At 45.0% G+C, this 23,295-nt stretch overlaps 1 protein-coding gene across 1 annotated transcript in view; it reads left to right on the top strand.

The window, feature by feature from the left end:
* CUX1 (cut like homeobox 1) overlaps positions 1 to 23,295 on the top strand; it is an 804,986-nt gene that overhangs the window by 349,997 nt on the left and 431,694 nt on the right. Inside the window, 2 exon segments of the mRNA XM_030186246.1 lie at positions 3,949 to 4,053; positions 22,975 to 23,163. Coding sequence (XP_030042106.1) covers positions 3,949 to 4,053; positions 22,975 to 23,163 — 294 coding nt within the window.

Here is a 23,295-nt window from a genome sequence, read left to right as displayed (position 1 = left end):
TTCGTAGATCATTTTAAAGTTGCGCGGCAGTGCGTTCCATAACTGTGTGCTTAAGTAGATGAAGTTTGACGCGTGCATTAATTTGTATTTTAGACCTTTGCAGTTAGGGAAGTGCAGATCAAGGAATGTGCGGGATGATCTTTTGGCATTCCTGGGTGGTAAGTCTATCAGGTCTGACATATAGGCTGGTGCATCTCCATGAATGATTTTGTGAACTAGGGAGCAAATTTTGAACGTGATGCGTTCTTTGAGTGGGAGCCAGTGTAGTTTTTCTCGTAGGGGCTTAGCACTTTCATATTTTGTTTTGACGAATACGAGTCTAGCTGCAGTGTTCTGGGCTTTCTGAAGTTTCTTGATTATTTGCTCTTTACAGCCGGCGTAGAGTGCGTTGCAGTAATCTAGATGACTGAGCACCATTGATTGTACCAGGTTACGGAAAACATTCCTTGGGAAGTTTCTGAGAAGCAAACACTAAATAAATTACATATTATACCATATAGATTTAAGTCTCTTCATCTGATATCCCTAGTACCTTAAGTTTTAATTAAGCAATGCTATAATACTAAGATGCAGTCCAGCAGTATCCAGTCTTTTGCACTGAGTTTGCATGTATGATTATCTCCTAGTTGGTGAGAGGTTATGTGTGTGTGCTCGATGCAAAGAGCCCCTAGCTCTCAGAGAACAAGTCCGTTCTCTTGAGGCTAGAGTAGTAGACTTGGAGGAGCTGAGGGAGACAGAGGTACATAGAGGAGGCCTACAGGGATGTTGTAGAGAAGTCCCATTCTGGCAGCCCCTCTGCTGCCTTGGAGGAGGGAGGTCTTCTAAAATGAAAACATCACCCTGGTAAAGCTGGAAGTAATCCAGGATGGCTGTTGTAGTTGGTGATTTGATTGTTAGACATGTAGATAGCTGAGTGGCTGGTGGACGTGAGGGTTGCCTGGTCACAACCTGCCTGGTGCAAAGGTGGCAGACCTCATGTGTTACCTAAATAGGATTTTAGATAGTGCTGGGGAGGAGCCGGCTGTCTTGGTACATGTGGGTACCAATGACATAGGATAAAATTTGGGAGAGAGATTCTGAAAGCCAAATTTAGGCTCTTAGGTAGAAAGCTCAAATCCAGAACCTCGAGTAGTATTTTTAGATGTGTTTCCCGTTCCACCTGCAGGGCCCAGGAGACAGGCAGAGCTCCTGAGTCTCAATGCATGGATGAGGCGATGGTGCAGTGAGGAGATTTTTAGATTTGTAAGGAATTGGGCAAAATACTGGGAAAGGGGAAGCCTATCCAGGAATGATGTGCTCCACTTTAACCAGGGTGAGACCAGGCTGCTGGCATCGGCATTTAAAAAGGAAATAGAGCAGCTTTTAAATGGAAACTGGGGCAAGGCCGACAGTCGTTCAGAAGTGCATGGTTCAGAGCAAGATTTCCCACTATTGCAGTTTCCCACCTATCTGGACAGGAAATTGTAGCAGAGAGAAAGTTTCCGGGCCGCCGAAGGCAGTGAGTTTTTCTCACTGATGCTGCCGGCGGCCCGGAAAATTGAAGGCCAGTGGTGAAGAGTGCAGGAGGGCAGCCAGTAGTTCCTAAACACAGTCACTTTATGCCACTGCTCCAAATTATTGGAGGTGCTTGAGCACCCACAGAGTCTGCGCCTATGGTATTCTCAGTGGTGAAGGGTAGGTAGTGGGGTTCCTTAGGGTTCTGTGCTGGGACCGCTGCTTTTTGACATATTTATAAATGATCTAGAGATGGGAGTAACTTGTGAGGTAATTACATTTGCTGACGACACAAAGTTATTCAAAGTTCTTAAATCAGAAGAGGATTGTAAAAAATTATTGGAGGACCTTGGGAGACTGGGCATCCAAATGGCAGATGACGCTTAATGTGAGCTATTGCAAAGTGATGCATGTGGGAAAGAGGAACCTGAACTGTAGTTATGTGAAGCAAGGTTCCACATTAAGAGCCACCGACCAGGAAAGGGATCTAGTTGTCATCATTGATAAGTGAAACTCTTTGCTCAGTACATGTCGGCAGCTAAGAAAGCAAATGGAATGTTAGGTAGTATTAGGAAAGGAATCAAAACAAAAATGAGGATGTTATAATGCCTTTGTATCGATCCATGGCATGACCGTACCTCAAATACTGTGTGCAATTCTGGTTACCACATCTCAAAAAAAGGTGTAGTGGAATTAGAAAAGGTACAGAGAAGGGCAACAAGAATGGTAGAGGGGATGGGTCAACTTCCCTATGAGGAAAGTCTAAAGCGGCTAGGGCTCTTCAGACTGGAGGAACGACGACCGAGGTGAGATATGATAGACGTCTATAAAATGTGTGAACGGATAAAAGTGATTCGCTGGTTTACTCTTTCTAAAAATATTAGGACTAGGGGGCATGCAATGAAGCTTTAAAATAGTAAATTTGAATCAAATCGGAGAAAGTATTTCTTCACTTAATGTATAATTAAACTCTGTAATTCTTGCCAGTGAATGTGATAAAAGTAGTTAGTTTAGTGGGGTTTTAAAAAGATTTGGATTGCTTCCTAAAAGAAAAGTCCATAAGCCATTATTAAGATGGACTTGGGGAAAATCCACTGCTTATTTCTGGGATAGGCATTATAAAATGTATTGTACTTGTTTGGGATCTTACCAGGTACTTGTAACCTGGATTGGCAACTATTGGAAACAGGATGCTGGGTTTGATGGACCTTTGGTCTGTCCCAGTATGGCAACAGTTATGTTCTTATGAAGCACCTTTCATATCATTGGTCTACTGTCTCATATCTAGTACAGAGAGAGCTTGAAGCCAAAAAACATTCCTGAAGAGTATCTTCAATACATTCATTCAAGGAGAAAAAAAAAGACTTAAGCTTACATATCTCACTCATTGCCTCCAATATTCAGATTCATTTGAGTCCCCTGGTTCTGATCCTGCTGCTCTAAGCACTGGGCTTCTCTTCAGCTCCATGCACCTGAGGATTTTACACTTATGGGCAACTTTTGTGTTCAAAAATTTTCCTCAAATGTTTGGTGGTCTGTAACTTTTATGATCCTTCTCAGCTGGTTTTCTGCCACTTACTGTAGTATTTTATAAAGACACCTAGGTATCAGTGTGTGTTTCTAAAATAGCACATAAGTATGCACCTACTTGGCCTCTTAACTAAGGTGTTCTGTTATATAATTACCTTCCATGTGTGCAAAAAAGTCTTATAAACTACCCTCATCATGCTTATGTAGGCATTTAAGTGTAATTCACTCCTTCTAGACAATCAAATACAGTTCATATGCACACCATCCTAACCCCATTGTCTCCTTCACTTGCTTTAGCTGCACCTTTTATTTGTGCAATCCCTACCATCCTGTATTTTATACTTTATAGTTTAAATTATTGCTTGTTGCCTAATCACATGTATGTTGACAAAATAGGCTAGTTTAAATAAATAAATGTACCTTCTTGATTTAAAGTTCCATGCATTATCTACACCTAAGGAAGCTACTTTTTTGAGAAAAAGTAAAATCTAAAACCGAGTCTTAGAGTAGTGTATCTTCAATTCACTACTGAGGATTACCCCCATGAAGTAATTTTGAAATAAGATCTTCATATATTGTAAGAAGAGAAAGCAGCAGAATAAAAAGGTTTCATTTTCCTTTTCAGATATTCTTTCTGGAAAATTCTTCAGGTGAAAGCATTAGTAGAAACAGCAGCAGGGGATTCCTTCCTCTGATCATTAAATTACTGTCATAATCACTCAATCATTTCTTCCTTATACTGTTTAGTAAAAATCCATCACATTTCCCCTTAACGTTTATTAGGTTGAGTGTTCAGGAAAATCAATTATGGTCAGTCAGGTATGAGCTGATGAATGTTCATGGAATAATTGTCGGTTGTTAAACTGAACATGCTTTCTCTTTTCATCCTCTCCCCCAACCCCTTCTTTTAATTTTTTTCCCCAGAGGGCAGAGGTGGCTCAGAGAGAGGCAGAGACGTTAAAGGAGCAGCTATCTTCTGCCAACAAATCTCTTCAGCTTGCAACACAGATACAGAAGGCACCTGATGTGGTGAGAGAAAACTGCCATTTATTCTTACATTTTCTTAAGAACATAAGAATAGCCATACTTTGTCAGATCAATCATCCCATCTAGCCAAGTATTCTGCTTCCAACAGTGGCCGATCCAGATCACAAGAATCTGTCAGAAACCCAATTAGTAGCAACATTCCATGCTACCAATCCCGGGGCAAGCGGTGGCTTCCCCCATGTTCATCTTAATAACAAGACTATGGACTTTTCCTCCAGGAACTTGTCCAAACTTTTTTTAAACCCAGATGTGCTAACTGCTGTTAACCACATTCTCCGGGAAGGAATTCCAGAGCTTAAATATGCTTTGGTTTTAAATTATATTTTCTCCTGTGCATTTTTTTAAAATTTTTTTTATTTATTGATTTCTATTTTTAAACAAGCAATAATATACTTGTACAGAAAAGTTCAGTTAAAATGTTAATACAGAAAATAATATAAGAAAAATTATTCTATTAACCTCACTCAAGTCCACAATTTGAGTCCAAGATCCCTAAACCATGGAGATCAAGGAAATACTAATTAAATTTTTATCGGGTGTGCACAAATCCTATATTTCTTAACAAGAGCAAATGCTGGATAATTCAACCTCCAGCATTTCGTTTAGATGTTATAAAGGCTGTGAGTGAGAAGGTTTGTAATAAGCAAATTTCTCTGAATGGTAGCTGATCACACATTTACATGGGTACTTAAGGAAAAAAGTAGCTCCTAACTGAAGCACTTCTGGTTTCATTTGAAGAAATTGCTGGCGTCTTTTTTTTTTTGCGTGTCCCTTGAGACACCCGGATAAATTTGAATTTTTAAACCCTTAAAGGTTTTTTCTTTATTTTTGAAAAACATCCTCAAAATCCAAATTTTATCTGGCGTCAAAGCTACTGTAGCCACCAAGGTAGCTGCTGTTACTTATTCTGTGTCTGATGTTTCCAACAACGCGGAGACATCTAGCACCTGATTATTCTGAACTTGTTGATTTTCGTCACTCTTGGCGGGAAGATAATAAACCTGTGAGAAGGGGGGGATATTATCTTCCCCAGCCCCCAAAATTTCCTTAATGTAATTTTTTAACATTTCCCAGGGAGAGAGAGTCATTTGTTGAGGAAAATTTATAAAACGTAAGTTGTTACTTCTAGAGTAATTTTCAAAGATTTCCATCTTCCTCCTAAGATTCGTCAAGTCTTTAACCATATTACTTTGCAGTAATTGCATTTGCTGAAAGTCTTTTTCTTGATTTTGAACATGCTGATTCACAGATTTTAAACCATCTTCTGTTTCTTTTATCTTCACCTCTAGCACTACAATATCTTTATTTAATTTTTGTACCTGAGGGCATAATACTTTCCCTAAGTCAGCAATTAAAGACCACAAATTGTCCAAAGTCACATCACGAGGTTTAATGAATAAATTGAGTGGTCAGTACCTCAGCTTGTTGTATTGTAGTTTCTCCTTCTCGATTCTTAGCTCCAAACTCTCCCGGCGTTGTAAATGCCGTCTCCGCAGCTGTCGGAGGAGTTTGTAAACTCCTCAAGTCCCCCTCTTGATCGTAGTCCATCTCCCATCATTCTGTACCTGGGGCTCGATCTGCTCCCAGGACCGAGGACGCCGCCATTGGGGATCTGGTTCCATGTGGCTGCGGGGGAGGGGCTCTAATGTCGGGGCTAAGTGTAACTTCCAGCCCATAGTTCTGCCCAGGATCTCCACCTGCCCTGGACTGAACAAGCGGGCCACTCACCGACAATTCAGGATCCGGAGTTTGCTGCAGGAATGTTTCAATTGACCCGGGACGAACCGGAAGGTTCTGCCGCTGGGAAGTTGTGGCAGCAGCCCAGCCTCTTCTTTTCGGCATCAGAGAAAGTTTTAGCAGTTAATCGCAGGAGCTTTCGCACATGTCCGTTTCACTTGGCGGCCATCTTTCTTCTGTGTATTTTAAAAGTGTTTCCATATAAGATGTTCCTCTCAATGTGGAAATTAAAAAGAGTAAGACCTTTCTTCCCAAGGACCGTCTTCCATAACCTGGTACAATCAATGGTACTCAGTCATCTAGACTACTGCAACGCACTCTACGCTGGCTGCAAAGAACAAATAATCAAGAAACTTCAGACAGCCCAGAACACTGCAGCTAGACTCATATTCGGTAAAACAAAATATGAAAGTGCTAAACCCCTACGAGAAAAGCTACACTGGCTCCCACTCAGAACGCATCACGTTCAAAATTTGTACCCTAGTTCACAAAATCATTCATGGAGATGCCCCTGCCTACATGTCAGACCTGATAGATCTACCACCCTGGAACGCTAAAAGATCATCCCGCACATTCCTCAACCTTCACTTCCCTAACTGTAAGGGTCTAAATAAAATACAGACTAATGCATGCATCAACCTTTTCCTACTTGAGTACACAATTCTGGAGCGTGCTACCGCACAACTTAAAAACGATCTATGAACTAATCAACTTCCGCAAACTACTGAAGACCCATCTCTTTAACAAGGCATACCACAAAGATCAACAAATGTGAACCCCTCCACATATATCCAGTATTGTCTTGTAATATTAGCTTGTGATACAAACCTCATGCTTTTTTATTATCATGTTTATCCAAGATCCTTCTATAATACTAAATGTCTATTTTATTATATATTTCCACTATTCATGATGTATTGTAAACCACATTGAGCCTGCAAAGAGGTGGGAAAATGTGGGATACAAATGTAATAAATAAATAATTTCATTGAGTGACCCCTTATCTTTGTACTTTTTGAAAGAGTGAAAAACTGATTCATTTTTACCCGTTCTACTCCATTCAGGAATTTGTAGACTTCAATCATATTCTCCCTCAGCCGTCTCTTTTCCAAGCTGAAGAGCCCTAACCTCTTTAGCTTTTCCTTATATGGGCAGGGCCGTTGTTAGACATGCTGGGGCCCGTGGCAGAAATTAAGGAGGGGGCCCCCAATCCCTTCTCCACCCTGTTCCCTCTCTTGATTTTCCCACCCATCATTACTACCACACATAAAAGTACCTGAAATGACTTCTTCACACACAGAAGACAGAGAGACCTTTATCAAATACAGAACAAATAATCACAGATTAGAAATAGGAGCACCAAAACAGAATTGGGAACCCCAAGAAGTTAAACTCAGTAAGTACTTCAACACTGGAGAAATAAAAATATACATGCACTTCATTTTGTACTGAACACAATCATTGACTTAACCACAAAAGGTGGGAGGGAAGGTGAGGACAGGACTTAGGACCCCCCCACAAAAAAAAAAAAAAACAACAAAAAACAAAAATATTAACATCTCCCTTTTCTGTGGCTTCCAAATCCTTACCAGCTGATGACCACCTACTTCCCCTCCGGTCCACGACCAGAACCTTCCAAGCTCTGTAGCTAGCATCAGTATTTCAGAGCTTCATCTGCTCCCCCCCCCCCCCCCCCCCCCCACATCTACTCATCTTTCACACATTCATGAAATCTGCACATGCGTGGTGGAGGTGGCGGGGCTGTGGCAATTTGGGGATACTGTCACCAGCTGCAGAGCTTGGAGATTTCTGGCTGCCAGACTGAGGAGGTGGTCTTCAGTTGGCAGGGCTTGGCTAATCCCTGCTAGCTCAAATATTTATATTTTGCATTCAGTTAAGCCCCCTTCCTCCCCCAAATCAGCCATCTTTTCAGTTCCTCCACTTCACCCATGAAAACCATCTCTAGTACAGGTAGATCTCTTACACCGTATTTATCTATTTATTTTACACATTTATAGACTGCTTAAATCAAAGCGATTTACAAAAAAAACATACAACGCAGAATACATACAACACCAACAATAAAATGCATGGAAATCATATACTATTATTGGTGTCTCATATCCATGACTTGCATCAGAACTGCACCATTGTAACAACATAAATGCTTCAACAAAGAATGAAGTCTTTAATAACTGCTTAAACTGCAAAATTTCAGAGCACAATCTCAATTGGTTTTTAAAGCATTTCATAACTGTACCCCAGCCACAGAAAAAGCGGCAGATCTAGTCTCAGAATATCTTATGCGGGACACAAAATCAGATGATAAATGCATTGTTATCTCAGACATCAAACTTCTAACAGGATGATACACAGCAAAGCTATCTTTGAAGTGCATTTGTGCAGATCTATAAATAGCCTGATGCACATAACAAAAAACTTTAAACTGTATTCTGCTCTGCACTGGCAACCAGTGTAACTGTCTCAAAATTGGAGTAACGTGTTTTACCCGAGTTACACCTAATACCAATCTAGCTGCAGCATTTTGGATTAACTGCAGTGTCCTAACCCTGGTCTTTGCCATTCCAATATAAGGAGCATTGCAGTAGTTCATTCATGATAGCACCATACTCTGGATAAATCCACAAAAATCATAGGTCATCAGCACTGGTTAAGTCTGAACAACAATCAAAAATAAGAAAAACAAGTCTGAATGACATTTGTTACTTAAGTACATAAGTAATGCCACACTGGGAAAGACCAAGGGTCCATCGAGCCCAGCATCCTGTCCACGACAGCAGCCAAGGGCACCTGGCAAGCTTCCCAAACGTACAAACATTCTTTCCATATCATCAAGCTGATCAATCCATAGACTGGTGGGTTGTGTCCATCTACCAGCAGGTGGAGATAGCAATCCTTTTGCCTCCCTATATGTGGTCATGTGCTGCCGGAAACTCCCCAGTATGTTCTCTATCTCAGCAGGTGGTGGTCACACACAGCAGCAGCTCTGGCTAGGCCTCCAAGCCTAATTTTTAGGTTTTGTTGAGTGCCTGGGGTTGAGGGCTCTTCTTGAGCAAGTGCAAACCTGGTGGCGCCAGGTCCCTCCTTTTCTCCCCCCTCCCGCTGGCTCCGTTAAAAAAAAAAAAATTTGAACGTCCTTAAAGGCGTTTATTTCGACGTTTATTTAAACGTTTATTGCAGCTACTCACTGGGACACCAGGTCGTTACAGCTCGGAGCGGAAAGCAGGTAATTTTTACCTTTTTATAGCGGGCAGGGGGTTCCCCGATTGATCTCCACGTGGTATATGGCGTCGGAGGGCGAGGGCGCAAAGAGTCGCTCCCCGGATCGCTTAGGCGCTTCTAGAGGGGATGCGGGGGTCTTAAAGTTTGATTCGCCCTTGTTGGGTGACAGTTTCGTGACCGATGAGTGTCCCGGTCCTTCCTCCGGCGTGGCGGTTTTTCCCGCCATAAACGCCCATCCCCCGCTGCTCGCCTCCGCCATCTTGGCCGGCCACGCGGCTCGGACGGCTTCTTCGTGGGCCGCCCTTGAGGGAGACATTAATGCCATGGACGCCCTTAATTTGGGCGACGGCACCAAAGCGGCTAAAGTTAAGCGCCGTTTTTCCCGCGCGGCTCCTTTGCGGAGTGTCGCGCCGGACGCCATTTTGGATGCGCAGCATGTCTCTCCCCCCGCTCTTGCGAGCGCCGGTTGAGGGTGCGTCTAGGGCTGTAGCCCAGGCTGCGGAAGTGCACAGTCTGGGGGGTTTCTCCCCCGAGTTTGTTTTGCTGCTGCATCAGGCCTTCCTTATGCAAAACGCTGCCCCTGCTCCCTCGTTTGGTAAAGAGGTTGAGGTCCCCGGAGGTAAACGCCCTCGGGTTGATTCCCAGGCCTTGGAGGACCTTGTCTCCTCCGATGTAGATGAGGGCAGCGTATCTGAGTTCTCCCAACGGTCCTTTGCGGATTCCTTGGAGGAGACGGATCCCCGCTCGGTTGGAGCGGATGACCCCTCTGCAGCGCGGCTTTTTAGCTCAGAGGATTTGCCCAACCTGTTAGTGCAGGCCATGGGCATTTTGAAGATTTCCTCTCCGGAGGACGTCTCTCCCTCAGCCCCTGTTGGCTCTGCCATTATGCTGGGGACGAAGCGCCCGCCTAGAACCTTCCACGTGCATGATGCCATGCACACCTTAATTTCGGCTCAATGGGATGTCCCGGAAGCGAGCCTTAAAGTGGCTAGGACTATGTCCCGCCTCTATCCTTTGCCTGAAAGTGAACGTGAGGCCTATCTGTGGCCTACCATGGATTCTTTAATCACTGCGGTGACTAAGAAAACGGCATTGCCGGTGGAAGGTGGCACGGCCCTAAAGGACGCCCAAGACAGAAGATTGGAGGCGGCCTTAAGGTCATCCTTTGAGGCGACTGCTTTAAGTTTGCAGGCCTCGGTTTGCGGTTCCTATGTGGCCAGGGCGTGCCTGACTATGGTGCAGCGGGCTTCCCCCTCGGATCATTCCTTGAGGGCTGATTGGCCGGACCTGGAATCGGGCTTAGCCTATTTGGCAGACTTGCTGTATGATGTCTTGAGAGCCTCAGCTAAAGGCATGGCTCAGACAGTCTCTGCGCGGCGGTGGCTTTGGCTGAAACATTGGTCTGCTGACCACGCCTCTAAATCCCGCCTGGCTAGATTGCCTTTTAAAGGCAAGCTGCTCTTTGGGGTCGAGCTGGACAAAATCGTGACCGATCTCGGCACGTCTAAGGGCAAGAAGTTACCAGAGGTCAGGGCTCGGGCTAGTACTCGTTCCGGTACCTCCAGAGGACGGTTTCAGGAAGCCCGTCGGTACCGCCCGGGCAGGTCGGGCTCCTCTGCCCCCTCTTCCTTCAAGAGGACTTTCTCCCCCAAGCAGCATTCCTTTCGCAGAGACCGCCGTCCCGGAGGTGCTCCCTCCGGTCCTCCCCCAGGGTCTCGTACCCAATGACGGGGCCTTGGTCCACGCCCCAGTGCAGATTGGAGGACGGCTGTCCTCGTTTCTGGGCGAGTGGACCGCAATAACTTCAGACGCTTGGGTGCTGGAAGTCATCAGAGACGGCTACAAGCTAGAGTTCTGCCGACCCTTAAGAGACAGGTTTGTACTCTCTCCCTGCAAGTCTCCGGTCAAAGCTGTGGCAGTGCAGCAGACCTTGGACAACCTGATCCGCCTGGGTGCGGTCGTTCCGGTGCCAGAAAATCAGATTGGCAAGGGACGTTACTCCATTTACTTTGTGGTACCAAAGAAAGGAGGTTCTGTCCGGCCTATCCTCGACCTCAAGGGGTCAATCGGGCCTTGAAAGTGCGGCACTTTCGCATGGAGACTCTCCGCTCTGTTATAGCGGCAGTGAAGGCAGGAGAGTTCTTGGCTTCCTTGGACATCAAGGAAGCGTACCTGCATATTCCCATCTGGCCTCCTCATCAACGCTTCCTGCGTTTTGCAGTCCTGGGACGACACTTCCAGTTCAGAGCCCTCCCTTTCGGGTTGGCTACTGCTCCGCGGACCTTTTCCAAAGTAATGGTGGTCATCGCGGCCTTCCTGCGAAAGGAGAGAGTACAAGTCCATCCTTATCTGGACGACTGGTTGATCCGAGCCCCCTCTTATGCAGAGTGCGGCAAAGCTGTGAACCGGGTGGTTGCTCTTTTGAGCTCCCTGGGGTGGATCATCAACTGGGAGAAGAGCCAGCTGCGCCCGACTCAGTCCCTGGAGTATCTGGGAGTTCGATTCGACTCCCAAGTGGGCAGAGTGTTCCTGCCAGACAATCGGATTGTCAAACTTCAGGCTCAGGTGGACCAGTTCCGAGTAGCCTCTCCTCTTCGGGCTTGGGACTATGTGCAGCTGTTGGGCTCTATGACGGCCACGATGGAAGTAGTGCCCTGGGCCAGGGCTCATATGAGACCACTACAACACTCTCTGTTGCAGCGCTGGACTCCGATGTCGGAGGATTATGCTGTGCGCCTTCCCTTGGACCCAGCAGTGCGCAAGGCGCTGAGCTGGTGGCTACAGACAGACAAGTTGTCTGCAGGAATGCCTCTGGTGACCCCAGAGTGGATTGTCGTCACGACAGACGCCTCTTTGACGGGCTGGGGAGCCCACTGCTTGGGAAGGACAGCGCAGGGGCTTTGGTCTCCTGCAGAGGCAAAGTGGTCTATCAACCTCCTGGAACTCAGAGCCATTCGGTTGGCGCTTTTGGAGTTCATCCCGGTACTGGCGTTGAAGCCAGTACGGGTCCTGTCGGACAATGCCACTGCTGTGGCCTATGTCAACCGCCAGGGAGGTACCAAGAGCGCCCCTCTAGCCAAGGAGGCCATGAATCTATGCCAGTGGGCGGAAGCGAACCTGGAACAGCTGTCAGCGGCCCACATTGCCGGAGTCATGAATGTCAAGGCGGACTTTCTCAGTCGCCATACCTTGGAGCCCGGAGAGTGGCAGCTATCTGCTCAGGCGTTCTTGGACATCACGAAGCGCTGGGGCCAGCCGAGCCTAGATCTGATGGCGTCATCGGCCAATTGCCAAGTGCCGCGCTTTTTCAGCAGAGGACGGGACTCTCGATCCCTGGGAGTAGATGCTCTTCTCCAACAGTGGCCGACCCAAGAGCTTCTCTATGTGTTCCCGCCCTGGCCCATGTTGGGCAGGGTGCTAGACCGGGTGCCAAAGCATCCGGGCCGGATAATCCTGGTGGGTCCGGACTGGCCCAGACGTCCCTGGTATGCGGACTTGATCAGGCTCTCAGTCGACGATCCTCTGCGACTGCCTGTGGAGCAGGGCCTGTTACATCAGGGTCCCGTGGTGATGGAGGATCCCTCCCCCTTTGGTCTTACGGCCTGGCTATTGAGCGGCAGCGTCTGAGAAAGAAGGGCTTCTCAGACAAGGTCATCGCCACTATGCTGAGAGCGAGGAAGCGCTCTACTTCTACTGCTTACGCCAGGGTTTGGCGTACCTTTGCAGCGTGGTGTGAAGCAGGCTCACTGTCTCCCTTCACTGCTCCAATTTCTTCAGTGTTGGCGTTCCTGCAAGAAGGTCTGGAGAAAGGCCTGTCGCTCAGTTCCCTTAAAGTCCAGGTAGCGGCTCTGACTTGCTTCAGGGGCCGCCTGAAGGGTGTTTCCCTGGCTTCACAGCCAGATGTGGTGCGCTTTCTTAAGGGAGTTAATCACCTGCGCCCTCCTCTGCACTCTGTGGTGCCTGCATGGAATCTCAATCTGGTGCTAAGAGCATTGCAGAAGCCGCCTTTTGAACCCTTGTCGAGGGCATCTCTGAAAGACCTGACGTTGAAAGCAGTCTTTTTGGTGGCTATCACTTCAGCCAGAAGAGTTTCCGAGCTCCAGGCACTCTCATGTCGAGAGCCTTTTCTGCAGTTCACTGAGGCAGGAGTGACTATTCGCACAGTGCCTTCCTTCCTGCCCAAGATTGTTTCTCGCTTCCATGTGAATCAGCAGCTCTGTCTCCCTTCCTTTCGTAGGGAGGACTACCCAGAGGAATACTCTGCTCTCAGATGTCTGGATGTGAGACGAGTCATCATCAGATACTTGGAAGTGACCAATGATTTCCGGAAATCGGATCATCTGTTTGTCCTGTTTGCAGGTCCTCGTAGGGGTCTGCAGGCTGCTAAGCCTACAGTGGCAAGATGGGTCAAGGAAGCCATTGCAGCGGCTTATGTGGCCGCGGGGAAGGTGCCACCTATCCAGCTGAAGGCTCACTCCACAAGAGCTCAGGCGGCCTCGATGGCAGAGGCCGGTTCCGTCTCCTTGGAAGAGATATGCAAGGCGGCAACTTGGGCTTCGGCCCATACATTCTCCAAGCATTACCGCTTGACTGTGGCTGCTCGGGCGGAGGCCCGGTTTGGAGCTTCAGTGTTGCGGTCAGGGATTTCAATGTCCCGCCCTGGGTGAGTACTGCTTCGGTACATCCCACCAGTCTATGGATTGATCAGCTTGATGATATGGAAGGTAAAATTATGTATCATACCTGATAATTTTCTTTCCATTAATCATAGCTGATCAATCCATAGTCCCTCCCAGATATCTGTACTGTTTATATTCTGGTTGCATTTCAGATTCAAGTTTAGTCTTCAGTTCCTGTTCAGGAAGACTTCATGTTCAAGTTATTTTTTCACTTGGATTCTTCAAGAGTTGAGACGAGTTTGTGTTACAGTGAGCTGCTGCATTCCTCTCCCCTCCGTTTTACGGGGCTGGATTGAGATTTAAATTCTGCCGGCACTCCCTCCCGCTTCGTGCGGCTGTAGGGCAGCTTTGTACCCCTCCCGCTTCGGCGGTGTTAGGGTCAGTCAGCTCCTCCCGCGGTTGCGGTTGCAGGATAAGCCAGATCCCCCCGCATCGGCGGGTGTGGTGTCCCTCCCCCGCTCCGCGGGGATGAGCTGGACGGATTCCCCTCCCCCACTTGTGTGGGGATGAGCTGGGTTAATTCCCCTCCCCCGTTTCGGCGGTGGTGAGCTGGGCAGAGTGTCCCTTTGTGGGTGTAATTCTCTAAGTGCTGAGTCCTGCGGATGGAGCTTTGATATCGACATACTGAGGAGTTTCCGGCAGCACATGACCACATATAGGGAGGCAAAAGGATTGCTCTCTATCTCCACCTGCTGGTAGATGGACACAACCCACCAGTCTATGGATTGATCAGCTATGATTAATGGAAAGAAAATTGTCAGGTATGATACATAATTTTACCATACATGTTATTCCTGGAATTGTGGATTTTTCCCAAGTCCATTTAGTAGTGGTTTATGGACGTCCTTTAGGAAACCGTCTAACGCCTTTTAAAACTCTGCTAAGCTAACCGCCTTCACCACGTTCTCCAGAAACGAATTCCAGAGTTTAATTATGCGTTGGATGAAGAAATATTTTCTCCGATTTGTTTTAAATTTACTACACTGTAGTTTCATCGCATGCCCCCTAGTCCTAGTATTTTTGGAAAGCGTGAACAGACGCTTCACATCCACCTGTTCCATTCCACTCATTATTTTATATACCTCTATCATGTCTCCCCTCAGCCGTCTCTTCTCCAAGCTGAAAAGCCCTAGCCTCCTTAGTCTTTCTTCATAGGGAAGTCGTCTCATCCTCGCTATCATTTTAGTCGCCCTTCGCTGCACCTTTTCCAATTCTACTATATCTTTCTTGAGATGCAGCGACCAGAATTGAACACAATACTCAAGGTGCAGTTGCACAATGGAGCGATACAGCGGCATTATAACATCCTCACACCTGTTTTCCATACCTTTCCTAATAATACCCAACATTCTATTCGCTTTCCTAGCCGCAGCAGCACACTGAGCAGAAGGTTTCAGTGTATTATCAACGACGACACCCAGATCCCTTTCTTCGTCCATAACTCCTAATGTGGAACCTTGCATGACGTAGCTGTAATTCGGGTTCCTTTTTTCCCACATGCATTACCTTGCACTTGCTCACATTAAACGTCATCTGCCATTTAGCCGCCCAGTCTCGTAAGGTCCTCTTGTAATTTTTCACAATCCTGTCGCGAGTTAACGACTTTGAATAACTTTGTGTCATCAGCAAATTTAATTACCTTGCTAGTTACTCCCATCTCTAAATCATTTATAAATATATTAAAAAGCAGCGGTCCTAGCACAGACCGCTGAGGAACCCCACTACCTACCCTTCTCCATTGTGAATACTACCCATTTAACCCCACTCTCTGTTTCCTATCCTTCAACCAGTTTTTAATCCACAATAGGACATTTCCTCCTATCCCATGACCCTCCAATTTCCTCTGTAGCCTTTCATGAGGTACCTTGTCAAAAGCCTTTTGAAAATCCAGATACACAATATCAACTGGCTCCCCTTTGTCCACATGTTTGTTTACTCCTTCAAAGAATTGAAGTAAATTGGTCAGGCAAGATTTCCTCACACAAAAGCCGTGCTGACTTGGTCTCAGTAATCCATGTCCTTGGATGTGCTCTGTAATTTTGTTTTTAATAATAGCCTCTACCATTTTCCCCGGCAACGACGTCAGACTCATCGGTCTATAATTTCCCGGAGCTCCCCTGGAACCTTTTTTGAAAATTGGCGTTACATTGGCCACCCTCCAATCTTTCGGTACCACGCTCGATTTTAAGGATAAATTGCATATCACTAACAGTAGCTCCGCAAGCTCATTTTTCAGTTCTATCAGTACTCTAGGATGAATACCATCTGGTCCAGGAGATTTGATACTCTTCAGTTTGCTGATCTGCCCCATTACGTCCTCCAGGTTTACCGTGAAGTCATTAAGTTTCTCCGACTCCACTTGAAATACCATTTCCGACACCGGTATCCGACCCAAATTTTCCTCGGTGAAGACCGAAGCAAAGAATTCATGCAATCTCTCCGCTACGTCTTTGTCTTCCTTGATTGCCCCTTTTACCCCTCGGTCATCCAGCGGCCCAACCGATTCTTTTGCCGGATTTCTGCTTTTCATATACCGAAAAAATTTTTTACTATGTTTTTTTGCCTCTAATGCTATCTTTTTTTCGTAAACCCTCTTGGCCTTCTTTATCAGCGCCTTGCATTGACCTCCCAGAAGCTAATAAAACACCTAATAACTTCATAACATGCTGTGCAAGTAATTTAACCCCCTGAAAGTAAAAAAAAAAAAGTGGACCAACACTCCTGCTATATTTTCCCAACAATCATCACCTCGAACTTTCCAACATGCAGTAACAAACATGGTGACACATCCACACATTAATCTCATCTATGTAAATTGTAATTGGCTTAAAGAACAACAGCCCAAAGGAAATGGGGAAAACAATTGGATATCGTCCACATATAGATGACAACCAAAATTCAGCCTTCAAAAAACATCCCCCAAGGAAGACACATAGACATTAAATAATAATGCCGGCCATGCCGAACCGTGAGAAACACCTCTATCCAAAAATACTTCTCACTATACACGCTCAATCTACGTCCCTCTATGTTGAAAACCAATCAAACACTAATCCACTGTAGCAGCGGAGCTTAGCTCTACTTTACACTCACTTTTGAGGTTTAATCTCTTACACCACCTCTACGATGAGTGAAGGCTTACCCAATGATTCTCACACAATTCAGCAAACTTCTTTTTATTTTTCATACTTCAAACAACAGTCAATAATCATAAGTAAAATCAGACCGCAAACAGCTGCTAAAACATAAGAAGAGAAAAGATTACAGTGGGGGCTAGCAGACACTTGGAGACTGGAGTGTTTTCCAACTCTCATCACTTAGAACGAGGGGTCGCTTCTACATCCCAGCCTCCAGTCTCTGGCTCTCACGGCCTGGATATTGAGAGCTTAGAATTTGGGTCTTTCAGAGGGTGTCTCCTGAGTGTTGCTTGCTTCCAGAAAAGATTCCACGAAGAGGTGTTACTCTTTCAAATGGAGGAGGTTTGCCGTCTGGTGTGACAGCAAGGCCCTAGATCCTCTTTCTTGTCCTACACAGACCCTGCTTCTATACTTCTACACTTGTCAGAGTCTGTTCTCAAGACTCCATAAGGGTTCACCTTAGTGCAATTAGTGCTTCTCATCACCGTGTAGAGGGTAAGCCTATCTCTGGACAGTCTTTAGTTCGCTTCATGAGAGGTCAAGCCTCCACCAGTGTCATGGGATCCAACTCCACCCCCCTAGACCCATTTGTGTTCTGTTCCAGGCTGCACTCTGTTAGTTGTTTATGGTTTCATGTCAATCTATGTTATGTCCTCGACGTTGTGAGGCCCAATTGACCAATGTTCATTGTTTTGAGTGAGCCTGGTTGCTAGGGATACTACTACTACTTAACATTTCTAGAGCGCTACTAGGGTTACGCAGCGCTGTACAATTTAACAAAGAGAGACAGTCCCTGCTCAAAGAGCTGACAATCTAATAGACAAGTGAACGGTCGGTCCGATAGGGGCAGTCAAATTGGGGCAGTCTGGATTCACTGAACGGTAAGGGTTAGCGTTAGATTTCTACAAATCGAACCTTCCACAACTAGTTTCATAAAGACACTGAGAAGTTGTTAGGGGGAGGTGGAATTTGGGGAACGGGTGCAGAGGGAATGTAAGCCTACCAGTCATTTAAAAAGGTCTGCTTACTCCACATGTGAGAACTCCACATGTGAGAACAAGCAGTCTGCTTGTCCTCGGAGAAAGCGAAGATACTTACCTGTAGCAGATATTCTCCGAGGACAGCAGGCTGATTGTTCTCACAAACCCGCCCATCTCCTTTGGTGGTGTTACTATATGCTTTTTGATTTAACTGAAGGGGCATGCTGACACGGCAGGCGGGAAATCAGTCCGCGCGCGCTGCATGCGCACCAGAAGACTCTGGCAAAAATGTTAATTTTTTTGCTTGCAAAATGCTGATTCCTGGGCCAACACTGATGTTGACCCACATGTGAGAACAATCAGCCTGCTGTCCTCAGAGAATACCTGCTACAGGTAAATATCTTCGCTTTATTCCCATTGTTGTGACTTCAGTGTCCACATGATTGTCTCTCTGACACCACGTTGAGGGGGCACCTTGATAAAGAGCTAGGGTCTTATAAACAATGTGCAGTTGTGCCAGCCACATCATCTCTCCAGTTGCAAGGGAAATTCCAACTTGGCTGTTCTAGCCATGATGTCAATTTAGAATAATGTCACCACTTAGTCTTATACTTATTTTTATCATAATCAGGTACTCCTGTGTGCCCCAGGGGCGTATCTGCGTGGGGGCCTGGGCCCCCATAGATTTGGCCCTGGACCCCCCTACCGACGACCCTCTCCACCCCCCGCCACCAAACCTCTCCACCTCCCCCCCCCCCCCCCCCCCCCCCCCGCCATCAAACCGCCCTCGCCTATCTTTGCTGGCGGGGGACCCCAACCCCCGCCAGCCGAGGTCCTCTCTTGCATCTCTCTGGGGAAAGAGAAGTAATTAGTATATCTGAGTGTAACTCAACTAGTGCTGCTACTGAAAAAAAAAAACCCAATGTGAACTAAATCCAAATAAATAAACAGAGCATGGGAAGGGCTGGGCATTCAAAACTTTATTCTAGCTCAGAGTTCTGGGAGATCTGTTCCACCCCAACACCCTCTCTTGGCATCACCTACTTGTTTGCTTAATTAATCCTGTTGTCCATGGAAAATACGTGTTACAAGTATGCTTGTTTGTTGTTTGTAGTTTCCAGCTTGTTTCTCTTCTAACTCGAAATTAGAAGTCTTGCAGTTAGCTGCCTGCTGTTCTCTGGATTATGTTCTAGCTTGGCAGTATTTCACATAGGCAGATTATGTTTTTCGAGAAAGCAGAGCACCTGATATTCAGCCAACCCTCTCAGCATGTAAAGTTAAGTGTTAGCATTGGCATTTAATTTTATTTTGTATATCCAATAACACTATGTATGGATGGTATAAAAAAACAAATATTAAAGGGTTGCACATGTGTTTGCATGTCAAGTGGTGCTTAGATGGCAACTTTGGTTGTAAAAACTAAGGCCAGTGCTGGGCTGGCTTGTAAGGTATATGTACTGCATATAGCAGTCCAGTTTAGGGTGGGCTGGAGAGTGCTTCAACGTAATTTGGAACGTGAGGACAGTGGCGAGCAGACTTTTATAGTCTGTGTCCCACAAATGACATGACAGATTCGGATAGGCTGGAGTGGGCTTTGATGGCAACTCCAGTAGTTGGAACATAAGGACAGAGCTGGGCAGACTTCTATAGTCTGTGTCCCAGAAACACCAAAGAAAGACCATGATGAAGTATATAATTTCACGTTCATTGTTGATTTCAACATCATGTTGATAACTCTGGCCACAGCCCTATCCAAACTAGGTCTCAACCTGTTTATTTATACAGATGACATCACAATCTCTATTCCTTTTAAAAAAGACCTAAGTGAGATCACCAATGAAATAAGACTTGGATTGCACACCATGCTAGATTGGGCCAACTCATTTAAGTTCAAGCTCAATACTGAGAAAACTCATTGCCTAATACTCTCCTCTCCCTATAACAAATACACGCCCCCAACATTAATCACTCCTGAGCGTGCCTTACCAATCTCTGAGACCCTAAAAATATTAGGAGTAATTGTTGATAGAAACTTAACACTGGAGCAACATATGAACTCTACCACCAGACACATGTTCTTCTCTCTTTGGAAACTAAAACGTATAAAACCTTATTTTCCTAGAGAAGTCTTTCGCAGTTTAGTTCAATCACTAGTCAAAAGCCGCCTTGATTACTGCAATGGATTATATGCAGGGTGCAAAGATATGCTTCTAAAAAAACCTACAAACTGCCCAGAATACAGCTGCAAGGCTAATTTATGGTACATCGAGATTTGAAAGTTCAAGACCACTGCGTGAGAACCTGCACTGGCTTCCTGTCCAGGACCGAATCACTTTTAAAATTTGTACGCTGGTGCATAAACTCATCTACGGTGAAGCCCCAGCATATATGGACACCCTTATCAGCTTGCCACCTAGGAACTCTCACAGATCAGCTCATTTGTACCTAAATCTACATTACTCAGTATATAGTGGCCTCAAGTATAAGACCACCTACGCATCCACCTTCTCCTATGTTAGCACTCATTTGTGGAATGGTCTACCTAAATTGGTGAAGCTTACTCCTGATCACCCGACCTTCAAAAAAACGCCTCAAGACCTTTTTTTTTAATTATTTATTTAAATTTTCCAATACATCACCACTTAAAGTGATTATGCAATAGGCATTATTTAACATTAGGAAACAAAAATAATAAGTATATATCTTTACAGCCCGTTTGTCCACAAGTTAAAGAAATTTGATTCCAAGATTACGGAAATTAAAAAAAAATTAACAATCAATAGATGCTTCCTCTGGTTCAAACCCCAGCCTGCTGATTAGGGAAGGTTTACTATATTCACATCAACTCTTGCATCAATAAACTCTTTCAACTGTTTTGGGTCTACAAACTGAAAATGTTTACCCTCAAGCATCACATTACAAAAACAAGGAAATCGCAAGACAAAATTTGCTCCCAATGCCACCACCCTGGGGCGAAGTTCCAAAAAGACCCTTCGTCTCATCTGTGTAGGCCGTGAGAGATGTGGAAAGATACGGACCTTTGAGCCCAAAAACAGATTTTCTAAATGTCTCAACGAAAGCCGTAGTATGGCATTCCTATCAGGCTCCAGCGCAAAAGTGACAAGCAGAGTTAACCTCTGAGTAACTATTTCTAATGAGCTTTCTAGGAATGAGGTAAGATTCATTCCTTCCCCTATTACGGGGGGGGGGGGGGGGGGGGGGCGTTCCTACCACTACTCCAGTACTCCCGATATAATAAGCCCGTGTAATGGGAGGGAGTGAGTCCTTGTCCATTCCTAGGATGTCCACCAAATATTTTTTAACCATCTCCAAGGGAGAAATTAACGGCGATTTGGGAAAATTAAGAAACCTAAGGTTAAGTCTTTTAGTCTGATTTTCCAGGTATTTAAGTCGTTTATGTAGGAAATTATTGTCTTTAACCAGAGCTGTTTCTATAGATCCCATTTCTTGAATTTTGATATCCACATGTTCCAATTTCTGGGTTTGCTGTGCAGTCACTTGTGCTTGAAGCAGGGCAGCTTCAGAAAGAACTTCAATATCAGAAGAATTCTGCTTTAAAGTAGTTTGCATAGAGGTTTGGATATTGTAAACCATATCCCATAGTGACTCCAGCGTCACAATTGCTGGTCTAATCACTCCACTAGCCACAGGAGGAGATTGAGATAGACTATGAGCACGAGCTAGCTTGGAAACAATAGCTTGAGGCAATACCTTTGAAGCCTGTTGTAGTAATGTTTCCCGAAGTTGAGAATCTATCTCCGTTGCTGCAGTCACACCCTCAGACAGGACCAGCTGAGCCACTTCGGCGTCTGTCTCTGTTTGAACAGCCAGCAACTCTCCTCCGCCTCAAGACCTTTTTATTGGAAAGCTTACGCTCAAATCACGCCTAGCATCTCTTACTTCTGAACTGTCTCTGTCAAGGTGTCATATTGATCACCGCTACTCTTTTTTTTTTTTCCCCCCTTCTTTGCTTTTACCTTTTCTCTCTTACACTTCTAAGAAATTGTTTGTTTGCTGAATTGATGTATTATTATTATTTTTTTTTTTTACAGACTGTTGTAAGCCACATTGAGCCTGCCCGTGGGTGGGAAATTGTAGGATATAAACGTTAGAAATAAATAAATTTCATCTTTTTTTTTTCTTTCTTTCAAAAAGCTTAATTTCTTTTATTGAGTTTTGATACAGATACCATCAAGAGCTCACAACATAACAGCAAGTAACATTTTACAAAGTAAGGCAATATCGTAGCTCACATGTAAGAAGCAGCAATCTACATTCAGAATCAAATTAAGTGAAAACAAGAGAGAGGGAGGAAAGAGGAAAAGAAGAGGGAAAGGGGAGGGGGGCTGGAGAATACAAATCAAAGTGTAAAGCATGCACATGTCAAAAAATACACATCAAATTTAGTACTTATCATTGTACCATATCAAAATAAGCAACAAGTGGTAGCCATTTTTCCCTATATGAAGCAAAACGAGAAGATTTCTTTGTAAGGTGTGATTTGAATTTGTAAATTTGGAGCACTAAGTTCCACCATTCCTGGTAGGTAGCCTGATGTAAAGACTTCCAATGGGAGAAGATTACCTTCAATACTAAAGAAACCAGGGTGCTAACAAGAGCCCCTTCACTAGGAGTCAGTAGACTCTTGTAATACTGATCCCTGAGAATCACAAATTAATAAGTGAGTGAGCCAGGAAGGTGAAAAATGTCTACCAGCTGCGACCAGATTTCCAGCCAATACTGACGAAGGCACACACATTCAAAGGTAAGATGCTTTACAGTACCCACTTGAGACTGGCAAGACCAGCAGATACTGGAGTTAGAGGAATTGATAATATGCAACTTATAAGGCGTCCAAAGAGAGAAATTTCATCTTGAATTGATAATGAATGTGACTGTTGGGCATACTGGATGTGTTCAAGTTTTTATTTACCGTCACTACTATGTTACTAAGTTGCTAGGTTAATACTATCTATTTAATTAGAAAGACCTGATTTTATTCATTAATGACTAAAAATACATGTATTGGCATGTTATGCATTTGCTACCTGCTGGCAAACAAAAAAAAATATATAGGTCCATTTTGTTTTATTGTTTCTTTTTCAGGAGCAGGCCATAGAGGTGCTGACGCGATCCAGTTTGGAAGTAGAACTGGCTTCCAAAGAGCGAGAAATTGCCCAACTTGTGGAAGATGTACAGAGATTGCAGGCCAGCCTTACCAAACTTCGTGAGAATTCAGCCAGCCAAATATCACAGCTTGAACAGCAGCTGACCACAAAAAATACAACACTTAAAGTAAGCAACAGTGCAGTCAGTGAATTCCTTAGCATATTTTCTCCAGGTTTTCAAAAAAAAAAAAAAAAAAAAAAGGTAATATACATCTCTGCCTTCCTCTCAATATGCGCTATACTTTGAGAGTTTGTGGAG

This window comes from Microcaecilia unicolor, chromosome 13 (assembly GCF_901765095.1).
Source record: "Microcaecilia unicolor chromosome 13, aMicUni1.1, whole genome shotgun sequence".
Classification (NCBI taxonomy): domain Eukaryota; kingdom Metazoa; phylum Chordata; class Amphibia; order Gymnophiona; family Siphonopidae; genus Microcaecilia; species Microcaecilia unicolor.
Note: the sequence above shows the minus strand (reverse complement) of the source record. Positions and strands in the feature narration are given on the sequence as shown.